The 18,039-nt window shown below is 52.6% G+C and overlaps 6 protein-coding genes and 1 non-coding gene across 7 annotated transcripts; 3 read left to right on the top strand and 4 right to left on the bottom strand.

The window, feature by feature from the left end:
* Window positions 1-187: 187 nt before the first annotated feature.
* J4E87_008070 (uncharacterized protein) lies at window positions 188-2,270 on the bottom strand (the record flags this gene model as incomplete). Its single annotated transcript, XM_049379662.1, has 2 exons — window positions 188-1,933; window positions 2,124-2,270. The coding sequence occupies 2 exons, from the start codon at window positions 2,268-2,270 to the stop codon at window positions 188-190; spliced, it is 1,893 nt and encodes a 630-aa protein (XP_049230549.1).
* A 1,025-nt stretch (window positions 2,271-3,295) lies between these two features.
* Window positions 3,296-3,380, top strand: J4E87_008069. The gene has a single exon. It is a non-coding gene; the product is annotated as a tRNA-Thr (tRNA).
* Window positions 3,381-4,174: 794 nt separating this feature from the next.
* Window positions 4,175-5,633, bottom strand: J4E87_008068 (uncharacterized protein; the record flags this gene model as incomplete). Its single annotated transcript, XM_049379661.1, has 3 exons — window positions 4,175-4,432; window positions 4,454-5,377; window positions 5,439-5,633. The coding sequence occupies 3 exons, from the start codon at window positions 5,631-5,633 to the stop codon at window positions 4,175-4,177; spliced, it is 1,377 nt and encodes a 458-aa protein (XP_049230548.1).
* Window positions 5,634-6,469: 836 nt separating this feature from the next.
* On the top strand, window positions 6,470-8,879 carry J4E87_008067 (uncharacterized protein; the record flags this gene model as incomplete). The annotated part of the gene is made up of 5 exons (XM_049379660.1): window positions 6,470-6,743; window positions 6,910-7,353; window positions 7,403-7,839; window positions 7,929-8,583; window positions 8,632-8,879. The coding sequence occupies 5 exons, from the start codon at window positions 6,470-6,472 to the stop codon at window positions 8,877-8,879; spliced, it is 2,058 nt and encodes a 685-aa protein (XP_049230547.1).
* Window positions 8,880-9,618: 739 nt separating this feature from the next.
* On the bottom strand, window positions 9,619-10,424 carry J4E87_008066 (uncharacterized protein; the record flags this gene model as incomplete). Its single annotated transcript, XM_049379659.1, has 2 exons — window positions 9,619-10,135; window positions 10,354-10,424. 2 exons carry the CDS (start codon window positions 10,422-10,424, stop codon window positions 9,619-9,621), a joined length of 588 nt encoding a protein of 195 aa, XP_049230546.1.
* A 1,821-nt stretch (window positions 10,425-12,245) lies between these two features.
* On the top strand, window positions 12,246-12,614 carry J4E87_008065 (uncharacterized protein; the record flags this gene model as incomplete). Its single annotated transcript, XM_049379658.1, has 2 exons — window positions 12,246-12,491; window positions 12,543-12,614. The coding sequence occupies 2 exons, from the start codon at window positions 12,246-12,248 to the stop codon at window positions 12,612-12,614; spliced, it is 318 nt and encodes a 105-aa protein (XP_049230545.1).
* A 634-nt stretch (window positions 12,615-13,248) lies between these two features.
* Window positions 13,249-15,077, bottom strand: J4E87_008064 (uncharacterized protein; the record flags this gene model as incomplete). Its single annotated transcript, XM_049379657.1, has 2 exons — window positions 13,249-14,175; window positions 14,229-15,077. 2 exons carry the CDS (start codon window positions 15,075-15,077, stop codon window positions 13,249-13,251), a joined length of 1,776 nt encoding a protein of 591 aa, XP_049230544.1.
* Between the last annotated feature and the right edge of the window lie 2,962 nt (window positions 15,078-18,039).

The raw sequence follows: 18,039 nt of genomic DNA, 5'->3' as shown, positions 1-18,039 counted from the left end.
ACGAGCACGGAGTTTGGAATAAGACGGTTTAGCAGCCTACGAAAACACAATTCTATCTAGTAACCATTGATCTTGAACACTGTATTATCGAGTAGTGATGGTGCTCTATTACGATCTTTTCTCAAACAGCGATATAAACAAGCATGCAGAAAACACAAAGACCAAAGGCAATGTTCCTCGTATCCCTCTAATATCCCCACTCGCCACTATCCAACAAGCTCTGACTGGCCACAAAGCTGAAACCCCCAAAAGGATTGCTAGAAGCCTGACTCTCGAACATCAAGTCGTCAAACTTCTTCGTCAGAACAGGACTCAGTGGCAGATCAGTGAAGTCCTGGGCAAAGTTCTCCGCCAACTCCGGATCCGTGATGAGTGGCTGGATCGGCGGCTCCAACTCCCTCGCTTCCAACTTCTTCCAATCGACCTTGCGGAAGAACCGGTGTTTCTTGATATTCGGCAGATCCTTGGCCATGTTGAAGCCTAGCCGCTTCTTGGGATCTTTGCGGAGGAGGCGAGTGAGGAGATCCTTAGCGTCGGCGCTGAGGTAGTAGGGCAGTGCGAGCTTCTGCTTGACGATTTTTTCCTGGATCTTGGCGTTGTTGTTACCAGTGAAGGGAGGAGCGCCAGTGAGTAGATCGAAGCCAAGCGCGCCCAGAGACCACCAGTCGACTGCTGCGCCGTATTCATGACCTTGAACAACCTCCGGAGCCATGTATTCTACGGTACCGAGGATGGAGCGGCAGGGGCTGTCTTCGTCAAGACTGACTTTGCTGAGGCCAAAGTCGGTAAGGAGCAGGTGGCCCTCGGAGTCTAGGAGGCAGTTTTCGGGCTTGAGGTCGCGGTAGATGACGCCGACTGTGCGGTGAAGGTGGTCGAGCGCAAGCACCATTTCGGCCATGTAGAAGGCGGCTACGTCCTCGGAGAACATGCGCTCAGCTGCGAGGTGGTGGAACAGCTCGCCGCCTTGGGCATACTCCAGAATGAGGTACAGCTTCTCTTGGTCCTGGAAGGCGTAGTAGAAGTTGACGATGAAAGGGTGTCGGTTCACACTCTCGAGCACATTGCGCTCCGTCTTGGTCTGCTCGATGAGCTTCTTATGCACGGTGATGGACGCCTTCTTGAACTGCTTTTGCGCAAACAGGCGGCCTGTCGCGCGCTGCCTGACCAGCAAGACGGTGCCGTAGCTGCCCTTGCCCAAACACATCAACGGCTCAAAGTCCTCGGCCGTCATCTTACGCGCCATGCCGCTGTTCAACATGGTCGAAGTCTTGGACAGCGTGTCGATACTGAAGTCCTCTGCGTTGAGGTCAATTTCGTAGCTCTCCATCTCCGTGCGGTCACTGTCACTTTCCCGGCCGGACATGCTGGTGTTGCTTGACAGCTGCGACGTGACCCTGCTCATAGCGACACCCTTTCCTGGGGAATCCTTCATGGGTGAGTCGCTCCTTGGGCCTAGGTTCAGCGCCTCCAGCTGGGCTTTGAGGTTGCTGATGCCTCCCGCAGTGGACTGGGGTCTAAGCGCCGGGCTGCTGGTGACGCTGGGAAGTCCAGAGCGCACAGGTCCGAAGCGCGGTGTAGTGGCCAGCGAGTAGTCCGATTCCTCCCCACCAGACGTGACTGGAGTGTGAAAGCCCCGGGTGACGCTTGTTGCTTGTAGTCCTGCTTTCAGACCCTTCTTTTTCTTCTTCTTGTTCTTCTGGGCCTTCTTGAACACGGCATCGAAATCCAGTTTGTCAGGTCCCTGCTGCTTGCCTTCGGGGCCGGGCTGCACTGCGCGCTGTGGCATAGGGCTGACGATGTTGATCGGCGGGGTTCCTACGTGGAGGGGCGCTTTGGGCGGGCTCATGTCCATGGGTCCCGAAGCGAACATGTCGTCTTCGGGCATGGCAGGCTCGGGTTTTCGCGGCGCGTTGGCCGGAAGTTGGGCATCGTTCTGGTCGAATGCGAAAACCATGGTAACGGTAGTGAGGGGTAATGCGATAAAGAGTTGTCACTCTCTAAGTTGCGCCCGTATTCTGCTAAAGTCAGCATTTGCGCACGCTTCGGAGAGGAGCTCGCGCACATCCAACGCCTGTCTTGGGCAAACCAATATTACAGTCCGCCGCGAGGATTCACGGCGGAACTCCTACCCCTAGCCGGACCAGCGATGCGAAGGAGGCGTCCGTCTTGTTCAGGCCTGAGCTCAGTGCGGTGTAGGGGAAGAAGGAGCCAACTGCGGTAAGCTGAGCGGTGGGTAGGAAAGCGGTCGCGGCGAAGGAAGCAGAGCCCATAGATGGTTGTAGTGGAATATTGGGAATGGTAATGGTCGGAGCCAGGATTCGGGGCCTGGCAGTAAATCTGTCTAGTGGAAGTGTCGCGGTGTTGGGAGAAGTCGTGTTTGAAGGGGTTTTGGCAGAAAGGAACGCGATCAGCGGGAGAGGCTCAATCGCCAGCTTCTTAATTTGGTGCCTTGGCGGGCTCGCGGTGGCATGTGAATGAGCTTGCGCTTAACTGGTCATCCGCCCCAGATCCACCTCCACACAAACTCGGAGATCCACCCCGTGCTTTCATTTACATCATATTTGCATGTCTTGCTAATGTCATGCGCTTGCGTCGCTGATGCGATTGTGTTGATGTCGTTCGCTGCCACGCGCGCTTGCACTGAAACTGCGATTGCGTCTCATTCGACCAAGACAGCGCGACACTGATCCAACGCGACTCTCTTCGCAAACGAGTCTACGTGGCAAGGGTATCTATTCGCTGCTGTGAAGTAACTCCGACTGCGAAATGAAGCTACCAGCAGTAGCCCTGAGTGAGAGCTAGCGTGTTCCTCCTTTGTCAAACGTGCCTATAGAACAACAAAGCGCGACGCTTGACGAATAGGGGTGGACATGAGACGAAGCAATCTTGAGTGCTATAACTTACGCCCACGGAGGGCCTGCTTCTTCGTGAACTTATCTCGTGTGCTGCAGCTTTGAAGCTTTTCTACAAATCGTGTAGTCTATCAAATTATCTTACGCCCACAGCTCTGCTCAATAGTAAGACAGACTAATTCACGGCCCTGCCTCCTGCTAAAATATGCAACGTGTTTATCCGATGCTAAGCGGGTCCGGCTGCTGTGGGGTTGGTGTTCAGAGCAGATTCGCTACGAGGAACGAGCCTAACACAAAATGTGGGTTATGATTTTTGGGAAATACACGAGGGTTTCTGAAGCTTGTAGCCTTCTGAACGAATGGAATTCACGAGAAAACAGATCCTCTGCTTACATGTGGTTTATATTGATTTTTGATTGAGAATTTTCATCTTCACCATTACAGCCTGCTTAGCTCAGTGGTAGAGCGCGTCACTAGTAATGACGAGGTCGCCAGGTAAATACCCACATTCGAATCGCATAGAAGCCATTCTAATTCCCCTGAAGTTCAATTCTGGTAGCAGGCATGCTTAGCTTCCCTGGAAGCAACTATTGTTTTTGGTTGCCAGACATCCATTGTAGCCAACTTTTTGTTTCCTTTTCGTGGTTTCCCGCTCACTGGGCTTCGGGAACATGTCATGGATCGAACCCACGTTCTGTCATCCGATTGGGGCTAGCGCCACACTAGCTCGCGGCCCGTGCGGGAACATCAAAACTTCGGCCCACAAGCGATTGATCGTTCGACAACGTGGTATCTCACAGTAATGCAATCTCAACGCATATTTCCACCTACTACAAACAGGCGACCGTGGCATCACGGGACTCGCACTTATGATTCAGCTGCCTTCGCTACGACATCGAACACACCCATTGAATTTCAAGGTGAACAACCTAACAGACACCCGGTGGGCTTCAGAACATGTTTGAAAGCCAGTAGCCTGCAGCTAGATCTATTATCTGTTTTTACAGCTTTCAATGTCATACTCTTACAGTTTCAGTTCAAGACTCCGGGTAGAGCATTTCCTAACCGGTTCAGTCAACGTGAAAAGCTCGCGAAACGACATCTGTTCCCAAGGTTATCAACCTCTTTTTCCCTCTTCTCGCTGCCGATGACCTGTCCCCATCGCTACATCAAGCCGAGCAACGATAATTATAAACTACAACGGTAAATCTTACGCAATTCACGACCAGCCCTTCGAAAATATAGTTATGCTGACAATACGCAGATATCCTCATCTCAACTCTTGTATTGTAGACGTGTAAGCTCAAAGTGCAATTGGCTACCTATTTCCCAGCAATAGTGACTAAATCCTGATCTTCCTCCTCCTCCTCGCCGACCTCGGTAACCACTGGCATCCGTCTTCGCGCCTTCGGCTTGTCCGCCCCCTCGTATTCCTCGTCGTCACCGTCGTCCTCGATCACCACTGGCATCTGTCTTCGCGCATTCGGCTTGTCCGTCTTCTCGCCTTCTTCTTCCTTGTCACCCACCTCGCGGTGGGGACTCTTGGCAGACGGAGGCTTGCCCTTGACAAGATTGACGTTCTACCTTGCCTCGATCGATACGTTCATCGCTGTCTTCAACTTCTCCCCTCGTTCGATGGGCCAGGTTGCCAGAATGTCTTCACTGGTAGCAAGCAAGACCTCTCTCGCTATCCCCAGCTTGCTGAGATGGGGGTACTTCTCAATGTACTTCCTGGCAAAGCCTCTCAGCTCTATCCTCTCCGTTTGGTTGAAGTCCACCGGATATATCATGGAATCGGAAGGGGGCGAAGGGAAGGATGAACTCCATTTGGCCAAGGCGCGGTTTACTTCGTTCGACAGGACATCCACCTCGGCCATAACTGCTGCCTCGTCTAAACTCGTGTCTTCCGGCTCTTTGTCTGGCACAGCCAACGTATCTCCGGCGTCTCCGCGGTCCACGACGACCGTGAAATATAAGCAGGCAAGGAATGAGCTGAAGCAGGCTGGGGCAGTGACCGGACGTGTGCGAATTGCAGCAGCCAACCGACCAAGATTGTCGAGATAACTGTGCGTTGCGATGATAGAGTCGCGAGCGGAGATGAGAGTGGATATCGGGTCGACCAGCGGCCAAAGTCTGCTCGATAGATCTCCGTTCTCAGGCTTCCGCGCTGCGACGGCGCTCAGCGGAGATCCTAAAGCGTCGAGGCAGGTTATTGTGGATGTTGATAGCTGCACCCTATCTGCCACAAAGAGACGCGACAGCATGCTTGACATCATGTCTTGGGTATTGTCGGTGCTCTTGTCGCCAACCGCCTCGCTCTCTCCAGCTTGCTGTGTACGCTTCTCACGCTTTGGTGCCGCTGGCTGTAGCGCTTCGGTGTCGTCGATGCTCTTGTGGTCAATCTCTGCGTCCTCTCCTGCTTGCTGTGTACGCTTCATGCGCTTCAGTGCCGCTGACTGTGGCGCCGCTGCTGGGCGCTTTGCTGGAGGTGTTGTAGCAGTGTTCGTTACGGGCATCTCGGCGGACTGCAAGGAGGTCATTCAGCGGACGAAGAGTAGATGCAGCGATGCAAGATCATTCCCTTACGAGGTACTCGCGATACCGGCTCTTTAGCTCAGGTTTGCTCCCAGTCAGCCGTACCCGGTCCTTGAACCTAGGAATAGTGGCGTTCAACTGAACGAGAAATAGCTTCATGTTGTCCCTGGTCGCCAGGGCATCGAAGTCTGCGAGTTTCTCCTTGATGTCATTGCCGCTGCGCTCGAGCGCCTCGTTGATCTCCATATCTTCGAAGTGGAAGCAGGCTAGTGAAGCACTAAGCCAGCGAAGTGTTCCAGACGCGATACGTAATGTCTAGGCGGTGCAGCTGGGCATTCGCAAATGCGATTAACAAATGGACGCAACGCGGGTGAGGATCAGTAGAAGCGAAGGAGCGAATGGGCGCGGCGAAAATGACTGTCAGAAATAAAGCAGAAGGACAGAGTATATGGTGAGAAGCGGACGAAGATTGATAGAGAAGAAGCGAAGAGGGAGCAGATGCCGCGAGGTGAGATAGGACGTGGTGCGTCGCACCTTCCCAACCCACGCGCCAAGCAAACCTCACCTACTCAAACACTACACTCACCGCCAGTCCTCCGCAGCCTTCGTCCTCGGCTTCTCAGCGTGCCACTCTCCTCATTAACCATCAAGATCTGCGCGAGCAAGCGTCTCGGCAGCTTGACACAGTACTTATTGTCAGCGTCATATTTTCTACGCGCTATACACTGAAGACCTCCACCCCACACATCCTGTTCGCTCTTTCCAACCAGACCTCCGCAGCCTTGATTCTCATATTCTTAACGCTCGCTCTCCTCATCAACCAACGGCATCGGCACTACTAAGCCTCATAGTCCGACATCCACAGCCTTAACCCTCACCTTCTCAAGGCTCGACCGTATCCGTTTCGCGGACAGCGCCTGCGCCATCAAGCTCCCATTAGCCCGACGCAGAAGTCATCATCGGCGTTGTATTCTCCAAGCGCTGGATACCAAAGACCTCGATCTCACACATCCTATTCAGTCCATACAAACAAGCAGAACGCGATGTCTTTGCCTCTACCACCTAAGCCCCCTTCCGCCAAGATGGCCGCGCAAATGGCTGCACTGAGCGACGCGCAAAATGAGAAGCTCAAAGTTACTTCGAAACGTTCTCGCTTCTACGACAGCTCGGCTCCCAGTACAATTGCCCAACGAGAACAAACTCGCAGTAATTTCTTCGAATATTGCAAGAGTGACTACGGGATCGAAGATGAGCCTGAGATGTACAGTCGTAAGACCCTTATCGACCACGCCTGCGGCTTCCTGGAATGCATGGCGACGGTCTCGGAAGGAGTACTCCATGACAAAGTCAAGGCAAGTTTTATTCAAATCCCCATGGTAAAAAGATACTAACACCTCCTAGGTGGGTACATTACATCAATACAAGTATGCGCTTCGGTTTTGGATTGATTGATACACGCTCGACTTCGATTCGATTCAGACGGAATACAATTGCCGAGTATTAAGGCATATCCACATGGTAGTCGTGGAACAAGACTTGCCGACAGGAAGCAGGGAGAAGAACGAGCTAGGCGAATTCGAACTCGGATTGATGTACATGGAGGTCAAGGCCCTTCAGGAGGGGGTGCTCCATACGAAGCAACACTACCTCGCGTGGGTCGTTGCCTGTATTACCGGGGCCCGACCCGGGGCCTTCACAGTCGGAACGGGCTATCGCAAAGGCGCCCTGCTAGGTGCTGCCATGAGCCACACCACGCCCGCGCGCGCCTTTTGCCATACACTACGCTGGGCTGACATCAAGTTTGAGAAGTTCGAACAGGAATACTGCTGTATTCTGACGTTCCGCTTTTTGAGAGGAAGCCACGACAAGTATAAACCGGGTAACTTGGACGGGTCAAGGGAGTTCTTTTTCGCGCCGAAGCAAGAACGCCTACATCTCGACCTCAGTGCGCTCTTATTTGGTGAAGGTAAGGCGTGGATATTCGGGAATCAAACTCATACACTAACATCCCATAGCCTATACCCGAGGGTTATTTGTCGACCCGTTGGACGTTCTCCTCAGCGACACGTCCCCTCGTTTCCCCGCGATCAGATCGGAAGTGGCAACACAGGCTGTGTTCATTGCGGCGAACAGGAAATGTGAGCTTATTCCCAGTCAAGAGATGCGATCCAGTGCACTCAACCGAAAGCTCCAAGAATTTTGCTTGTCGGTCGGTATTCTCTGCTATGTGTCTATGTATTCGTTCAGAAGGCAGGCAGCTCAGAAAGCAAAGAGGAACCACTCTACCGAGGACGCTATGGCACTGCTCGACCACGCCCCAAACAACCCAAATACCATGCGCCACTACGACCAGCACGGATTTGGCCGACGAGATGTCACTTCGATCAGACTGGGGGGTGCAGCACTCACGGACTCATCGATTCGAAAGTTTTTCTCCCCGTCCAACAGGCTCGTAAGTACATGCTCTTTCCAGTTGCTCCTGCCTACCCACGAGAACCCTCTCGCACACACAAGATGTTTACTAATCTTGCGGAACTGCAGTGGGTCAAGGATTCATCGTCAGGATCACCAGTGAGGCCACTAAAAGCAGAGATGTACGCTCGCGCACGCCAGATTATGAAATTAGACCCGCAATACAAGGAACTCGAGGCCGGACTGCACGATATCCTGATGAAAGCCCACACTAAGCTCCAAGAATCCAATCTCCTCTCGCCCGATGATAATTACTGTATCACGGACCGTAACATCGGAAGGTATAAGGCGCTGATGATGGGTATCGCGGAGCCGGCATTCATGGAGATTAGGAAAGAGCTGGACGAGTACTTGGCGCAGCGGAAATCTGCCTGCGTGGCAGTTACAGAACGCACCAAGGAAGAGCTTCGCAAGAGCATCGAGGGTACGTCGGCGGAGAGGGATAGGATGGGGCAGTACGTGAACGAGATGGACATTAGAGTAGCAGATGATGACGAGTACGTGGAAGGCGAAGTACTCGATGACAGAAGGGATGAGCCTGAAGCCTGGAAGAGGTTCACCGAGGGTCAGATGCTCATCGCGGGCGCAGACGATGACTTCGAGGGAAGCTTTGAAGACTGGAACACGTTTATCAGATGCTGGGGGGACAAGACCGACAAGCCCATCTATGGGACGGATGACTTGCGATGCTTTCGATGCGCTGCTGAACCCACTATCTCGCAAGGTTAGTCCACTTTCCTATCCACGCATCATGTAGACTAACCCAGTTTAGCTGCGAAAGACAAGATCTGGTTGAAGCGTCACCTCCACTCTCACATGAAGGGCAACACCCACTCCCGAAGAGAACAAGTCAAGCGCGCATTCAAGATAGATCTCGCAAATGCCAAAGGAGGAAGGGTCATGTGCCCGTTATGTCAGAAACCAACCCACAAGGACCAGAGAAGGTTCATGGACCACGTTCAAGCAATGCACAGCGAGCAACTGTGGGTCCCGGATAGCCTGGAAGTGGAAGAGGATTAGCAGCTGACGGCCGCATGAATACGGGCTTAGAAGGCGACGGATTTCACAATGCAGTTAGAGTTGATTTGCTCTCCTATAGTCCCAATTCGTTCATGTTTGTGCATCTCCTCATGATCGTCCTCGCGACGCTCAACTATAACAAGCATTAGGGGTGTCATTAGACTTCAAGCTACACGGGACAAAACACAAATGTATTGGAAGTTGCGACACCATTCTATGCAAGACACCAGCTACCTCGCTGGCGCTGGGTGAGTCGAGTAGACTGTAACAAGCCAAGCTGTCGTCGATGGGTGTGCGCGTTCTAACACTCTGCATTTTGACAAAGAGAATTTTGGTGGCTATGATGTGAACCTTCGGCGTTGACGATACTTCCTTATTAGAGAATCTGATTTAATGGGAACATGCGGATCTTAGAAGTTGTCAATCGCTCACCTGCTTCGCCTCACGGCAGTACTATCGGATAATGCAGACGAATCTACTCAAACAGGCCAAGACGAAGATAAGTCAAATACTGAAAGATGGGCAAGGACGCCGCTACGTGCCAAAGGTGGCTAAGACCTAGCCACTGCAATATATCCAGAATTCATCTGAACCAAAGTACATCACACACGCATGTAAGTCAGAAGAGAGAACTTGCAGTTGGTGTATTGAGTCCAATAGTACTTAGTGCCAGCTGCCTTCCATGAAGGTCTCTCCAGTATCAACCCCAGAATCACCCAGCACTGCCCAGCCCTGATTCCTAGAACGCATAAACCCTAAGGGCTCTAAGCTCTCGGTAAATTGTTCGGTAGACTTCCTGGACTGTCTCGGACTCGTCCCTTTTGTATGCCGCCATGAACGAAACCACATCCCAGTCTAATATGTCCATGCCTTGGAATTGCTTCCCTTCGATGGTGTACGCATCGCGGTACTCGGGAACATGAGTGACATTGGAGATCGAGGTATAGAGGACGACGAGAGGTGCATCGGTGGCGGTCCCTCTGATAGCCCGTTCGCGGTCATCAGAGAAGAGGAAGCGCACGTAAACATCCTGGCCGACTTTCTCAATGGAGTTCTCAGTGTCGCGGATGACCATCGGGTGGTTTAGGTGAGTCAGATGAAAGTCCTCAACGTCGAGAGCGGGAAGCTTGGGGGTGTCACGGCTGTCCTGGTGGAAGTACAAGGTCCCTACGTGCATCGCATGATCGTCGACTTGATAGTTGAAGGTGTTCGTGTTGTCGTCATCGAGCTCGTCGGCTGGTAATGCACAGATCAGTCTGTACGAGCACCCTATACAAAAAAAAGCTGAATAGGTCTACAGACTACATTTAGACAGAAACTCGCAAAGTAGGTGACCCGACGTTAATGTAGACTCTAGGGTGTTTAGGTTTTTCTCAGGTTGGCGTGAGAGGGAGGGCCGTGGAGAGCTGGGACGAGAGTGTCAACCTGCGCTTCCTATTAGCATGCGCTGAGAAACTAAGGCAAGTATACTTACGGGGAGCAGAGTAGATCGACCTGGGGCCATTTCTTGACGTCTCGGGTTTGATCGGAAGAGGTGATCGACATGGAGACAATGAGGAGAAGACATCACTGGCTGGGATGTGTTGCTGTGGAGGAAGAAATGTCAATTATTAGATCTAAAGTGTAAGAGTATATAGAAGGGTAGAAGATATATAGATGCAGACAATGGAGGGAAGAGAGTGAGGAAATGGGCCTTCTTTAGCTGCTACTGAACTCCTTCTCACGAAGCTGGGTATTGCATTAGAGACCTTGTTCTATCATGGCCTATGTTGCAGTTTGTACATAGACCGTTATCCACGTGCAGAACCACTTGAACACAGCTGAACATAGGAGTGTGAAGGGCGTATAGCTGTATCGTGGGGCCCTAGCATAGCGATGTTGCCACTCGTCTCAGTTGAACGACTGTATTTTCTCTCGATACCCAAATCTCTGCATTTCCGAGATCATCTCTATCCGGCCGCATTGGGTAGATGCTGACTAGAAGAAAGGTGTGTGCTTTCGTATTCTCGCATGCGATTTGCTTACTTATTTGTGGACCGAGCGCTTGAAGTCAGCTTCTTACACCTTGTTGACTAGGATACAGAGTCAAATGAACCATAGGATGTGCGCGACGAGCCGAACACGTGGGGCTGCTCATTCTGCGAGTACAGTATTTCTGACTACTCAAAGACTAGAGACTGCCCAGTCTATCGCATGCCATCGGGACTTGCCATTCTCCACTAATCGTCAGGGTAGATCCACACAACTCTTCCCTTACGTGCTCACCAAGATCTAGGCCGAGAGTAAGATGATGTAGCCTGACACCTTGGTTCAAGACATTCATGGATGCAATGTCAATGTCGATCGAAGCAAGAATTTAGCTCCCACTCTACCAATAGAAAGGCATTAACAGCGAAGTCGCATTCTATACGAGCATTCTATAGAAGTAGTCCGATGATGTAGTCTGTTTTTATGGGATCGGCATTCGAGTTAGAGTCACGGCAGAGGCTGAAGGCGCTGCGGGTACCTAGGTGGGTGCTGGCTGCATGAAAGTGCTGGTTGCATGAGAGCCAAGATAACTAAGCAGCCCATCTTCTTTTGACCGCCTGGTACTGGCAAATGGCTTCAATCAGTGGTCAGCCAGCATGTGCGGTCAACCTTACTCCGGCCGTTTTCGGTAGCAGATTCCCCAGCCACAACCGTTTCGGGGCAAGCAGAACCTCCCCCGCAGGCCGATGTAAGACATACGATGTACTGGAGAAGAAGTTAGTAAGTGTCTGACCGGGCCAGCCCTAGTAATATAGCCATATTAACTGTCGTGTAACCTAGGACGATCTTCACTACATTGATCCCGCCAAGGTCCTTGAGATCATCACGACGACGAATCATCATAGTAGTTCTATTCTGCGAACACCATATGCCGGTTGATGCATGCACATAGTCATCCCCCAGAACACTGTCTTTGTGTCTCGACGTCCGAACACCTCCAAGCCTGATGCGATCAGCTTACCACCACCGTCATTGCCAGTCGAGAAACACCGTGTGCACCTCATGAATGCCACTCAAGCTCTGCGGTGAGTAGTCGCAGAACGCTGAGTGGGCAAAATGACAGCCAGTCATGTGGTAATAGGCTCAGGAAGGCTCTCAACCCCGAGACAGTGATCCAGTTCGGGACAGTGATAACTTTGTGTGCGTCCGAGAGGACTGGAAGAGTTGACCGGTCGAAGTCAGCGGTGATGAAGAAAGAAAGAGGACTGGGTGAGGACGAGAAAGTATAAAGGACGGCCAGAAGTCGACCTGAAAGTACTCATCACGCTTCAACATCACAACATCATTACCTTCACTACATTACCAGCCTTTCGCTCAACACCTCCTCAACCCATCAACATGCGTTTCTCCACCATCACCATTGCCGCCCTTGCTGGCCTCGCTGCCGCCGCTCCCAACGAGATCGCCAAGCGCGAGAACCAACAGATGACCAGTGCCATTCAGTTCGCTGCCCAGCAAGCCGACTGCAGCATCTTCGACTGCGCTGCTGTTGTCGGTGCCGCTTTCTGCATTGCAGCAGGTATTGCAACCGGACCCGCTGGCGTTGCCGCAGTCGTTGCCTGTGTTTCCGGTGGTGCTCCTTCGGTATTTCCTCCCATTGTCTTTCCATTTCCCACTCCCGCTGACTTGACTCAGCTCTGCGGCTGCGCTGGGTGCGTCGATGCTCTCGGCGACTTCTTGACTGAGAACGGCCTTTGCCCCGAGTAAACGACGATAGCTGACATTCTGATGCCCATTTCGGGTTGAGGAATGTACGAGGATGGAGTGTTCGGAGGGACATGGTCCATCAACATTAGACCTGCAGTGTCTGGTGTAGACTGGGATGACGGCTCTCACGAGCAACTTGCATGTATCTCCTTGGTGGTAGTTTAAACACACTCGCTCCTCAATGAAATCGCTGGCCAGCTCAAATATTGTCAGTGCCTTTGGTGCAGGAACCAGTGATGTGGTAGTAAGCCGACATTGTCACAAATCTTGCGATTAGCTCGTCTTGAATGGCCGAATGAGGGAAAAGATAAAAGATACTGAATGTTGGATGTGTATTGATCGTTTTTATGCTTTTTCATGCTTCGATAACGCGAATCTCTACATCTAATCGTCGTCCCCAGCCTACTCGCAACACCTGGTATACAGGTTTGTGCAGTGGTTTTAATCTAATGAAGTACAAAAGTTTCATTGTATGAGAACACGGTTGTGGACGTGGAATCGCTGCTTTTTTGACCTCGTCATGTCATTGATAGGCTGAACTCCGCCCTATGTTGATACAAATGTACAGACAGTCCCCTCATATGGGCGCATTATTTCTAACGGAACAGAAAGGGAAAGTCACCAATCGATTAACTTAGTTGCAGGTACCGAAAGTACCCTGGCAGCCAGCACCGCAGTGGCCGGTGGTGCTTCCGCACCAACCGTACTGGGAGCAGCAGTTTCCGAAAGAGGAGCCAGAGCATGTGAAGCCAGAGGTTCCAGCGCAGGATCCGTCAGTAGATGCCTTCTTGGTGGGCGCAGCAGCGGCCTTGCTGGTAGTAGTAGCGGCCTGCTTAGTGGCGGACGCTCCAGTGCCAGAGCAGGTACCGAAGGCAGAGTTGCAGCCAGTGGAGCAGTGGTCAGTAGTGCTTCCGCACCAGCCGTACTGGGAGCAGCAGTTACCGAAGGATGAGCCAGCGCAGGTGAAGCCAGACGCACCACCGCATGAGCCATCGGTGGAGACCTTGCCAGCAGCAGAGGCGACGGGAGCCTTGGAGGTAGTAGCCTTGGTAGGAGTAGCAGCCTTAGTGGTGGTGGTGGTAGGGGCAACACCGTTGCTGCCGCAGTTACCGAAGCCAGATTGGCAGCCAGTTCCGCAGTAGGCCGAAGTGGTACCGCAGTATCCGGCAGCGCTGCAGCAGTTGCCGAAGGTAGATCCCAAGCAGGTGTATCCCTTGGTACCACCGCAAGTAGCATCAGGGGTAACCTGCTTGGTTCCAGTGGCAGCGGGAGCACCGGCAGAAGTGGCGGGGTTGGGCGCGTTGCCAGAGCCGGCACCACCAGCAGTGCGGTACCAGTTCTCCTTGGGGTCACCAAGGCAGTCACCAACAGTAACAGCCTTGTATCCGAGCTGAGTGAGGGTGGAGAGCATGTACTCGGTCAGGTTCATGGCAGTCTGCTCATGGATATCGTGACCAATCTCGAGCCACTGGTTGCTGGCGGCGGGACCGCTGGTGACGTTGCCCAGGAAAACATCCTTGGAGTATTGGATGAGGGTGGTGCTGTCGTGTTCGTAATCATCCTGTTCCTAGTGTCAGCAATTGAACCCTTTCAAGAGATCAAGGAAGTGCATACGGTATCAAGGTTGAAGTATGTGACGTGGTAACCGAGGTCAGCCATGTCCTTCTCGCATCCTGACTCAGCAGTGCAGCTGGAGTATGGGGGACGCATGTAGGTGGGGATCTTGCCGACGATGTTGCGAAGAGCCATCTCGTTCTTGATCATCTGGTTGTAACGGTCCTGCTGGGAAACGGCGCTCAGGTCCAAGTGAGTCCAGGTGTGAGAAGCAAGCTGGTGGCCCTCAGAGTCCATGCGCTTGAGAACACTGCTGAACTCGGGAGTGATGTCAATCTGTCCCTTGTTGATGTTGTTTCCAGTGATGAAGAAAGTAGCCTTGGCGTTGTAGGAAGCCATGACATCGAGAATGTGGCTGGTGAAGACCTTTTGTGGGCCGTCGTCGTAGGTGATGGCAACTGTGCCGGGCGTGGTGCAGCCGTAGATACCAGCGCCACCGTACTCGACATTGCCGACCTTGGTACGGGCGATGGAAGAGGTGTTGGTGCCACCTGGGGTGGCGTTCTCGGGGCAGCCAGAGCCGTGCTCGTAATCGCATCCAGGAGAGTAGCAGTAGTCATCTTCTGTGCCACAGTAGCCAGCACCTGAGCAGCACTGGCCAGCGGGGCAGTTGCCGACACCCGCACCACACTGGCGGTCGTCCTGACGGGCCACGACCTTGTTCTTGACCTGAGTCTTGGGTTGCAGAAGCTCGTTAACTCCGGTGAATCGAGCTCCAGTGCGAGAAAGTAGGTCGCGGGCCCGGAGGTCCCTTGGGTTCAAGCCAATGATGTTGGGCAGACCGGCGCCATGGGCGTTGACGAGAGGAGTGATGGCTGCAACGGCAGCGAGAGCCGCGGAGTAGTGCATGTTGTAAGAATGCGGTCGGTTCGAATTACGGAATTAAAGTTGTTCTGATAGTCGGATTAAGAGATGAGCGAGTGGATAGTGGTAGTCAACAACGACGACACACTGAAGGACCTTGGACCGGAACGAAAGACGGATCACAAGAAAGTAAGATTAGGACTTCGAACAGAAGGTACCAAGAAAAGTCATCACGGCATGCGGGTAGAATCATCTTATGAAGGGTAAGAATGATCGACGGTTAGCCAGCAATCCCCGTAAAGGCCTGGTGCTAAGGTTGACTCGCGTTACGACTAGCGCTCTCGACTCTTGCCTGCAGATGCCGGTCAGCGTAGAAAAGAAAGCTTGGTGTGCCGCGGGCCCCTGGCACTGGCAGATTCAAGCTCTCGACCCGCGGCGCCGGCTTCGCTTCGGGCGGACATGATGCGCGATTGGGAGCTTTCCTCATGGGTTGTTGGTGGCACGCGCTCCTTTGCCATGCAGGAACCGCATTGCTGTCACGTCGTGGAGCGAAAATAGAACGTGATTGTTGATCCGAGCCGTTTGAAACGTGTTTTGCTATCAGTGCCATCCGAAATGTTATTCTTGAACGCCTCTGACGTGACGGCTGTCGACCGGTAATTGCTCGAAACATCGAGTGATTCAAGCAGCCGGTCTCCACTGCCGCCTGTCACTATCCAGTTGCTTGGCGCATATCGGTTTCGCGCGGTCGCTGTTCAACACGTTGCGATGATGTTGCTGTGAGACGCTAGAAAATTATCACTTAGCTGTTGGAGGACCCCACGGGCGAGACAATGTGACGTCTTCCATCGGTCTGACGGTCTGACGGTGCCGCACTCAGTAGACGGCCCTTCAGCCATGGCGTCGAGCCACGAAAGCATCGACCTGCACTGGCGCATTGGCAACAGCTGCCGAGCACGCCCAACCGACGGTTACATCTCTTGGAGGGAGCTTGTTCGGGATAAGAGATCCACCCCGCATCACCAACAAGCCATCGTGTAAGTAGACCTTTAAGTCCGAGTCTCTGTCGCACAGCCTTGCAATTGCATGAAGATTCGGCCGCGAAAGGTAGCATGATGCGCAATTCCGCTGCGGTGGAGGATGTCTCTTCTGGCCCTTCTGGCCCAGGCACCCGCACTTCCGAGGAAAATTGGAGTCGAGTGGGCTTTCCGATGGCCAAGATGAGCCAATCACGTGCGCCGTCAAGCGAGGCCCATCTAAGCGCTCCCACCCTCAGCACTATACAGCATGCTTGCTTCCGCCAACACACGTCTCGATTTATCAATACTCATCACGAACTACTACTGCTTACCGGCGCAGAAATTTTATGCCACATGATGGTGGCGTGCAGCACGCAACCACTGTAGCAAGCCGCGCAGGATACAGAAACTCTTGCGACGATGCAATTGGATTCAAGGGGCACGGGAAGACCTCGTATCCCTCTTCGTTTTCATGCAGCTAACCACTCGCACGTCTGATTCAGGCAGCAACTCCAAAACCTCCACTCCACCATGGCATGCAGAAATGGAGCTGTATATGCCTCGGGAATATCGCAAGGAATAAAGACCGAGTCTATTTTAATATATTGCTTTTCTGTTATGAGACAAGCTTTTGCTGAGATGACTAGGTTCTTCAGCCTCGTCCCGATCGCTTGACTCGACGAAACGAGATTGCGATAGACAAACCCTTCTCGTGCGGAGGAGTAAGCAACAGCACGACCGATCCTTAGCAAATCTTAGGTCTACTGCATTCAACGGCTGCGATGATCGTTTGTGGCCAGTACAGCGACAGGTAGACTACCGGTCGCGAATCGAAAACTTCCACTTCCCGACGCCGCGCGAGCTGGGATCTCAAGGATCACTTTCGACCCTTGTTCGACTCAGACAATCACTGTACTCCACCTCGGAGTTAGTAATTTACCCTGCCAAAATGGCAACAATCGGATAGCACGGTTAACTATCCGAACAGTCAATATTGACTGCCGTTTTGTATACTTTTTCTCCTCTTACGTCCGATCAAGCATCCTCAAGGGGCGGTTGAGCCAAGCAAACTATGTGGAGAAGCAAGGCGTCCACCACCCGTATCGCTTCTCTTGCTAAGCAAGAACAAGCACCCACTCCATCCCATGGCACTTGGCGCATGCCGTAGTTCCGCAAGTACTCGTATTGCAGGATGAGCATGATGGCTGTAGCTTTGGAAAGTCAACCTACATGACGCCTCAGGGGTCAGAGTCCGACTGAGCATCTGACGTGCTAGGAGCCACCTTCCTTTTCTCCCCACTAACATAGATGCTTTCTTCCGCCAGCGCACATGTCTTTCGTACGACGCCTGAACTGCTAGGCGATAGGTCGAACCAAACATTGCTCTATGCCCATAAGCAAGCATCGGTAACCTGCGCGAACGGCACACTTGGTTGTCGCACAGAGGGTTGGCACCCCGCTGCTGATCAGTCGCAGATCCTCGACGACGGGTACCTGCACGAAAAAAGCGATGATCAGTATTCCAAATGTAGATCATTGTAACCTACAGCCGAGATCGAGATGCGATGAGGAAGAAGAGAGCGGAAATCGTTTACCTGGATCCACTATGGCTGTTTGACCGACTTTTGCGCCTCCAAACAAGACTTTCATCGCAACCATCTCGCTTTAGAGCGCACATCAAGCCGAGCATGCCGGGGAGGCCTGACGAGCAATACGACAAGAAGATGCTCACCGTTTACACGTTTTGTGCCAATCATACACAGTCTCATGCGCATACTGCATCATGGACTGATACAGATGAGCTCGGTATGCTTCTCTACACCCCGAATGCTAGGCTTTGAGACCACTGAGATGGGAGAAAGATCTGGTTATCAGAACCTCCACTTTTCCGGACCTTTCTACTCCCCACAACACCGATAGCCCGGTCCAATCAGGCGAACGAGCCAACTTTACGCAGAAGCATTGGCCAACAAATTTGATAATGATGT

The sequence above is a fragment of the Alternaria ethzedia genome (assembly GCF_023757985.1).
Source record: "Alternaria ethzedia strain BMP 0044 chromosome Unknown scaffold_24, whole genome shotgun sequence".
Classification (NCBI taxonomy): domain Eukaryota; kingdom Fungi; phylum Ascomycota; class Dothideomycetes; order Pleosporales; family Pleosporaceae; genus Alternaria; species Alternaria ethzedia.
The sequence above is the reverse complement of the archived record's forward strand: the minus strand, read 5'-3'. Positions and strand labels throughout refer to the sequence as shown.